The sequence below is a fragment of the Mycetomoellerius zeteki genome, unplaced genomic scaffold (assembly GCF_001594055.1).
Source record: "Mycetomoellerius zeteki isolate Tzet28-1 unplaced genomic scaffold, Tzet1.0 scaffold199, whole genome shotgun sequence".
NCBI lineage: Eukaryota > Metazoa > Arthropoda > Insecta > Hymenoptera > Formicidae > Mycetomoellerius > Mycetomoellerius zeteki.
Window position 1 is genome coordinate 34,875 of NW_017256946.1, and position 8,728 is coordinate 43,602.

At 30.7% G+C, this 8,728-nt stretch overlaps 3 protein-coding genes across 3 annotated transcripts in view; all 3 read right to left on the minus strand.

The window, feature by feature from the left end:
• Nucleotides 1–1,384, minus strand: part of LOC108722201 (dopamine N-acetyltransferase) — a 5,712-nt gene extending 4,328 nt beyond the window's left edge. The window contains exon 1 of the mRNA XM_018447184.1: nt 1,086–1,384. Coding sequence (XP_018302686.1) covers nt 1,086–1,310 — 225 coding nt within the window. The 5' untranslated portion in view covers nt 1,311–1,384. The remainder of the gene's footprint in view (nt 1–1,085) is intronic.
• Nucleotides 1,385–2,225: 841 nt separating this feature from the next.
• Vha36-1 (V-type proton ATPase subunit Vha36-1) lies at nt 2,226–4,073 on the minus strand. The gene is made up of 4 exons (XM_018447179.1): nt 4,003–4,073; nt 3,328–3,445; nt 2,677–3,162; nt 2,226–2,514 (listed from the first exon to the last, which is right to left on the minus strand). The coding sequence occupies exons 1-4, from the start codon at nt 4,041–4,043 to the stop codon at nt 2,422–2,424; spliced, it is 738 nt and encodes a 245-aa protein (XP_018302681.1). The 5' UTR covers nt 4,044–4,073; the 3' UTR covers nt 2,226–2,421.
• A 606-nt stretch (nt 4,074–4,679) lies between these two features.
• AlkB (alpha-ketoglutarate-dependent dioxygenase AlkB) lies at nt 4,680–8,728 on the minus strand. The gene is made up of 4 exons (XM_018447185.1): nt 8,607–8,728; nt 8,445–8,547; nt 8,052–8,202; nt 4,680–5,250 (listed from the first exon to the last, which is right to left on the minus strand). Exons 1-4 carry the CDS (start codon nt 8,697–8,699, stop codon nt 4,680–4,682), a joined length of 918 nt encoding a protein of 305 aa, XP_018302687.1. The 5' UTR covers nt 8,700–8,728.

Consider the following 8,728-nt stretch of genomic DNA (forward strand, 5'->3'; position numbering starts at 1 on the left):
AAATTCTGAAAAAATTCTCAGAACTTTATGAGAAGAAAATAAACAATTTTTGTCTTTCGCTGTTTTTCTGTAAAGTTGATAGTATTTGAGTAAAAAATTATTGAAGACCAATATTCAGTGATTTTTGGTAATTAATATTTTGTTAACTATTGCGAAAATTGCAAAATGATAGAGAACTTTTCATTCAGTTTTTTATTAGGAATGGCACTGTACGATTGGTATACGTTAATTCCGATACACCCTGTATATAAAATATGTCCGTATATATATGTCCATATAAAATTTTTTCCCGAGAATTTAATTATCTTCAAGAATATTATCAAATACTTTTGAGAAAAAAGCAATTTTTATTGCTCTTTATTAATTATTTATATATATTATTATATGTTATTTATATTATATGTTATTATATATTATGGATAATATATAATTTCACTATAATTAATCATTTTATCCTTATGAGTTATATTCAAGTAAGTGTTTGTGCACAATCTATTGATTGTAAGATAAGTCTACGCTGTGCAATGAAAGAAAAATGTTCGGTATTTGTGACCACAATTGTAAAATAATTTTCTTTTCGGTGTGTGCATACGAGTTGCTGCAAGTTTATGCCTATTTATACATAAAACAAATATTTTTACAATAATTATAAAAAAACATATTTGTAAGTCATACCTAATTTATTTCTGCCAATACTATACCAATTAATCATAAAAAATTTTTTTACTTAATTTTTTGATAGATATATTTTTTATTAATTATCTTTGAATTTTTAATAAATGTTTATAACAATCTATTTTGTTCTTATCCCTGTAACAAATGTATAAAATAAGTCAGATCATATTAACTCAAGCAAAATACAAAGATTTAAACAGAACAACAAAATTAATTATAAACAAATCATTAAGAATATACAAAAAATATTAGATTATTAAAACTTTTATAAATAATAATAATGAACAAATAAAAATGGAAAAAATTAAAACAAGTTAATTTTTATTATTTCTATAAAAATAAATAATGAAGCAACTGAGTAAGAATTTATGTATATATATATATTTTGTGATGTGAGAGATCTCGCTCACCGCTCCCTTCTTATCCACTAGCATCCTGGAGTAACCCTGCTTCAAGGTGAGAAGGCAGTGTCGCTCAAGTGCGCGCTGGGATTCCCCCCTCGCGCAAAGTCCTATAGCGTTATTAAGCGGCTCATCGGCGAAAAAGTTCCATCTTAGATGGTGGATTGCCTCGTCATAGCGATTCTCCGGCACATTCACGATCGTGAAACAATCCTCGCTAGAAGACGACGACATGTTTTGGGTGGACGAATTTTCCGTCGCGCACTGAAAGCAATTTCCACACGCGCATCTCCTCTTAGTGAAGAAGGGTGGTCACCACCACTCGTATGAGAAATCTACCACCTGCCTATCCCTTCCATCCCTATAATATTGATCGACCTAGTTCACTGACGAATACACTGGGTCAGTTGTACACGCGAATTGTGCCATATTAATTGGGAAATCAATTCATTTAAAGAGATTAATCAAAGTTAAATTAAAATAATCTGATTAATCTAATACACAATTTGCAAAACAAAACCGTCAGTTTGTATTTTATTCAAGTCAATTTTTAAAAAATATTACCGTTATTTGTTATGTCGCAATTATGTAAATGTAAAATTATTATGTGGATGTAATTATAGCGATTGTGCTTTATAGCAAGTAAATTTCATTTTGGTAAAAATTATATCGATTTCAATTTAAAAATAGCGAATTCGTTCAAGCAGATCGTAATCAAATTTTGAAATCGATTTTACTGAATAAATCAAATACAAATCGCAAAATTGTACTTGATCAATGACTCGGTATTTTCTTTTATTTTAAAAATATCTCGTTCACGCTCTTATAGAACTTTAAAAAGAAGTATTTAAAACAGAGTAAGAACGATGAAGTAAACTATAGTGATTAATAATTGGTAAAAAAATCGTAGAAAAATACATATATACATATTTATTAGATTTATAATTGTTACTATATTATCGGATCGTACAATTATCTCGCATCATAAAAGCTGAAAATAATATAAATGATGATGGAATGATTTGTGATATATAGAATTAAATACTCTTTGTTATTTAGAATTAAAATACTCAAAATACTTTTAAGAAATAATAGTGTTACTGTTGCATATTACATGATATATAATTATTCATTTATACAAATTGTTGCCCAACAAATACTATCAAATGTATTTTTCAAGATACATACACAAAAATAGTAACAGTAATTTTTTTAAGCGGAAAAGGGATTTCCAACGACATTCTCTAAAATGTACAAACGAGACTGTCGTAACATCGACATATTATGTTCTTTCTATTTAGATATAATAACACCTTAATATTTATAATAGTATTATTTACAGTATTTAAAACAGTACATCATCGTCGCTTTCATCGAGCAAATTTGTAGCATCCAAATTGTGTCCAGCTGCAATTAATTGTGCTCTTTCTGCTTCAACCTAAGCAGAAGGAAATTTAGATAATATACAAATTATTAATTAGTAAAAAATATGAATAATCTTCTTAGAAATGTGTTCTTAGAAATTCTGTTAATCAATAAAAACAAAAATATTAGTAGAATTAATAGAATAAAATATTAATAGAATAAGATTTGATCATACTTTTGCTTTGGCAATCTTCTTCTTATCCTGAATCTTCTTCAACCGATAGAATTCTTCTCTTTCAAGCTCGTCAAGCTCTGAAATAATATAAGCTAACGTTCTCTCAATTCGTGGGATAATAACGTGCTCGATTGCATTGACACGTCGATTCGTGATCTTAATAACTTCATCCAGAGTGACAAAACTTGTTTGCAGCGACGCCAACTCTACGAGCAATTTCACTGCTCGCTGATAGTTTTTCTTTAGTTTGGCCAATTGCTGACCGCCTCTGGCCAGACCTGCTAATTCGTAAGTATCTGTCCCATCCTGATAGGACTCAAATATAGGTAGGTTCACACCAGCGACGTTGTCTTTCTTAGAACGGATCTTGATCTGTGCTTTCGTCACGTTTTGCAACACCACCTGATTGAAGTCTCCTGTAGCAAATTTTGCTTCGGCCAATGAAAAGGCCGCCTCCTTCATCACTTCACCCATCAAAGTTTTGGTCTAAAGATAAGAAAAGAATGATACATGAATTAAATATACATGATATATGTACATACATAAATAAATAATATGTATAAAGTTAGGTATAGTCCAACTAAAACTAAATAACAGAATATAATAGTGTACAATAAAGAGATAAAATTAATAATAAAAAATTGATCATACTTCTATGATTTTCCCCAGTATCATTCTGAAACGCATTTGCAGTGCATCTGCCTTCTTCTTCAGTAATCCATGTCCCTTTTGTGCTCCTTGTAAGCGAGACTTCATTAACATTTGGGCCCTAAATATACAAACTTTAATAATGTGTACAGTATACAATAAATAAATAATATTAATAAAATACTATACATTCCTAAAACATACTAGTATCCTCAGTTTTTAATCGTTAAAGTATCCTAGCCTTTTATACTTAAAATACATTACTATTACTATTCACAAATTTTAGATTTGTCATTAAATATTATACACAAATTCATATAAATTACGTATATATTTACACAAGATATTTTTGTAAAATAGGAAACACAGAAAATATTCAATCTCATTCTTAAACATATTTTGACGATATTATTTCTTAAAAAGATAATAAACTGTGCAACAAACATTTGGAAATTAATATTTTTTCCACATAGAACACATTCGAGCAAAATAAAAGAGAATTAGAATATTTAAATACAAATTCAACACATTCTTTTAACAATTGAATGCTAGAGTTACACCCAGTGCTGAGGTATGTTTTAAGACGGAATTCTATTCAAGAATAAATAATGACATATAATATATGAGTGAAATCGTCGAGATTTTGTAATTATTAGTTTGTTAAAGTAAGAAACTTACCCCCGAGAGGGGAAAATTGGTAGTTTGTCTTTTCCCGACATTGTCAACCACTGTGCATCAGCAGACAGGAACGGGATTGATCAGCTGACACGTGAGACCGGAAGTCTAGTGATTACGTTTCCAATGGCGCGTGATTTTAAAAATACATATGTACACATACATATATGAATGATTAAAAGACAAAGTTAAAAACAAATTAAAAGTGAGTAACGTAATAAATAATGCGAAATATAAACTTTAAAAATATATTATTTACTTAATCTATTTATTTATGGTTAATTTAATTATAACTTATATTTTCTTACACAATTTTGTTTAATTTATGTATATACAGGGTGGGGCACCTAAAACAAAACACTGGAATATCTCGAAAATTAAACACGGTAGGGAAAAATGTTTCAGACAAAAGTTGTATGATTCGAAGAAGAACAAGTAATGATAAAATCATTTAAAAAAAAATTGTATATACATATACATATACAAATGTATATAATTATTATGTTATATATTAATATACATAATTTTTAATCTAATACTCATCCTGACATAAAATCATAAATGTAATTGGAACTGAAAGTAATTACATAAGGTAATATTCAAATATGGAATACAAGTTTTGTATATTTTTGTTAAAATAAATATCTTTAATACTTATGTACAAAAAATTACAATGCAATTTAATATAATACAATCTGCCCAGGTTTCAAAACTTGTCTTACATTCATATTAATTCTAGCTTCGGCGATATAAGTCCGTGCTTTGTACCAATCGTCCAGATTGTACGCGGGTCTTTCGCAATTGTCTTCGTAATTATCGTCCCAAGGTGCTTCCGACGCTGCTAAAATCCGCGGCACTCCGTGATACCTTAGACGGGAACTTTTTGACATTACAACTACATCTCCACTCCGCAGAAAAATAGCATTAGCCGGATCTTCTTGTTTAAGACCACCAATCAGAAAAATTGCCGTTTGTCCGAAACTTATGGAAAAAAGCGGCGCGGTAATATTCATCTCCGAATGATCTGTATGCCCCGCCAAAGTCGAGTTCATTCGATAATAATTTACAATCGCAGCTTCTGCTTTGAAGTCTGAGAAACCTAATGCTTTTGCCAAAATGGATGTTAGGCCAGATAATTCTGTCGGCATGCCGCTTCTCGAGTTTTCCGAGTATAATTTCGTATCCCAATTGTGATGATATCCCAGTGTCGCCCATCGCAACTTTGGTAGAAGAGTTTTAGCTTTCTCTGTTCTATACGTAACAAATAAAAATTGAAATCTTAATATAGATATGAATATAGATTTTTTTCTTAGACAGCTAATTAGTAAAAAAATTTATATTCACTAAAAATATTACTTTAGGGGAGGCACCTTATGTAACATGCTGAAAATAAGGTGATCTTTCGAAATTTCTTTTTAGGAAACTATACGACCAATTTTTTTGAAATTTTCAGGATATGTTATTGTAATATTGAACTACTAGAAAAAATTTGTTTACAGAAAAGCAATATGTATTTTAGATATATAATAACGTTATTCCGATGTGTGTGTGCGTCGACATTGAAGTCGCCTGTCGGCGTGCAATGTAGCGCATGTATTCATCTGAAATAAAAAAAATCAAAACGATTTCTTTTTTGTAGGGTTTACGTTATTAATTGAATCTATTGTTAAAGAGAATAATGCGAAATTGTAAAAATAGCGACGCATAGAAAAAAAATATTAATTTTTATGAAAAATTTTCGTATTAATTATGTAATAAAAGTAATTTATATGAACAATATAATTATAAATAAAGGTTCAATTTATGAGGAATATATTTATCTATATGTGTACAAAGCGAGAGCTCAAATGGAGTTTTTGAGTAATCTTGCACGCCAATTATAATAAAAGTAATTTCGCGCGAGAAAAATACGTTTAAAGTTTTAGGTATAGATAAACAACAATTTTCGGGTACTTATAGCTAATCTGCTATGCCAGGCTCATAAAGTAAACCTTCTGTTTCTTCAAAAAAAGTCTTGTAAGGCCGCATTTTATTCTCGATGACCCGATCGAGCATCTCTAGTGTTGCTTAAGCTCCTGCCTCCATAATCATTGTGCATCGTATTGATCAGCAAATATTTTGCATTGCTAACTAATAACAATATCTATGATGTGCATTATTTGCCATAACAATATCTATGCTGTGAATTATTTGCAAAATGGAACTGTAACCTTCATTAAAAACGCCAGCAGCTATAAAAGTGGCAATTTCGATCATTTGTGATCGTAATTAAGATGTTTAGGAGCCAAACGCCACACTGTCGAGTTAAAACTTTCGTTTGCATTCTGCATATACCCGTCTAAATATCTTTCTAAATGCTCAAACTTTTCCACAGTACCTGTAGCCTTTGCGACGCGCCACTTACATTAACTATCTAATCCTGATGGACTTTTTATGCGATTTTATGCTGCGATTTTCCATTTATAGAACTTAGATAATAAAAAGTCGCCATTATAGCTTTTTCCATTTTCATCAATAGATTCAGGATTCTTTCTTATTGCCAATCCATAATACTTCGTAAGTTTTTTTTATTAGCACATCCCTCAATTTTCTTTCTTCTCCAAGTTTTCTTCACATTTCAAAGTCTACTGCCCATTCTTTTTTCCACATGACCAACGCATTCACTTTTTATAATTTTAAAATCATCGCCATGAGGTTTTAAATTCAAAATTGCCTTGAATGTTTTAGTGTCACCATCGCTAGTGTAATTACTGTATTTTACTCCAAACTTTTTTCGGATCTTACGAACATCTCTTTCATAAAATCTACCTCCATTTTTCCCGTAGAGCCGGTATGGTTTTTAACACATTCTTGTTCATGTTGTTCATATCATAAAAGAAGATCTTCAGTGTTTGTTCATCTTTCTAATATGTACATGATTGGCAATAGCCCCTCTTTACAACGAGATTTATTATCTTGTCAGTGTAATTTTCTATTAGCATCATGATACCAAATAATAAAGAGAAGCCATGCGTCTTCCAGGATCCACCGTCAGACACTTAAATTTAATAAAAGTCTTCCATTTTTAGCATTATCTTCTCTTTCTTCACCAACCGCTTTTCTACATAAAATATGAAATATTTATTTTACTGCACTCGCTGCGGTATGAATTTGTTTCACATTTTCATACGCAGACGAGCTTAGCCTTTGGCTGAGATCTATAAGTCCATAAAAGATGTTTATGCCTTCTCTAGCAATGCCTAATAATTTCATAACAAACTATTTTAAGATTGATTTTGTAAGCACATTTTTAATTTAAGGACCAGAGTTGATTAGTGTTTGATCACATCGGTATGTAATTATGATTTTAAAACCAAGGCCACGATGTTCTGATTCGTCAAATGTTATATTTCGTTTACAATGTCTGCAAATATTTCCGCAAATCCGCCAAAAATAATTAAAAATTCAATGATACGTTAATAATGAGTTGGAGTGATAACAATATGCCTTTTGTACTTTTTCTAGTACTTAATTTTCTTGCTGAAGCGCTCGTTTCTTCCATAGGATCTTTATTAGTAAATTGATTGCCTGCAAATCTTTTTTTGTGGCCTACTGGATGATAAGTGTCCTCTTCATTTACTTTGGAGGAATCTTTACATTGTTGTATTTCGTCCGAAATTTGAAACAAAACTGTGTCTAAAAAACAGAATTGTTTCGAGATGACCATTATACCTACACAAAAGAACATGAATGTATACACTGTAACGTTTCTATAGGGAACATAAAAGAAATATTCCAGTTGTGTTCAAAGCCTAAGGGTCAACAGAGAGGATGCATCGTGTGCTCAACGCTTTACCTGCTTGGCAGTTGGCAATAAAATTGTCTGTAACTATGTTAATTCTTCAAATTTCATTTTAAAACTCAAGGGACATATTTTTGATGAAATATAGTATTAAATTATGCAAAAAAATCGATTTTTTTATCTGTTACATGAGGAGCCTCCCTTAATCACAAATCTAAATTCTATTATTACACAAAAAGTAACATCAATACTAATTCAATCATTCTCTTACTGAAAACATATGTCCCACCACGTTTCGTTATTTAAAACATTATGAGCATTTATGTTCAACTTGTATGGCTCCTTAGAGTAATCTTTCAAGCATTTTGTAATCCAGTATCGTTGACCATTTGGTGTAAATGGATTCTGAATAAAGATAAGACCTAAAAGTTAAAATAAGTAAGTAGACAAGGATTAGCAAGTACATAAAATTAAATACATTAATTACAGTTTCATATAAAACAATATTAGCTGCAATAAACAATGTATTTAAAAGTGATATTATGTAAGCAAAAGATTAAACAAGGCTTGATAAGACATTCCGAGAGAGAAAAGCAATATTATTTTTTATATGGGATAATTTAAGAATGATTTTAATTATTATCGTCATAGAAAATTTACGCACCGGGAATATCCAGCAACTCACAAATGCTCCATTTCTTCACCGATTTGAGGCCACAATTGTTCTCGGTCTGTTCGCCAGTTACATGCGCTTCAATCTTTCTAACCTAAAAACGACATTCGCGATTAATTTTCGAAAGGACATATGAATGGTGATATCACGTACTCCGATGCAATCTGGACTTTCGAGATCGATCACGTCGCCGAAATCCGGTGCAGGATTCCGGCTCTTGTAATATTTGAAACTATCCCGAAACATCTCTCATCAATCGTGCGGGCCGCCATGTT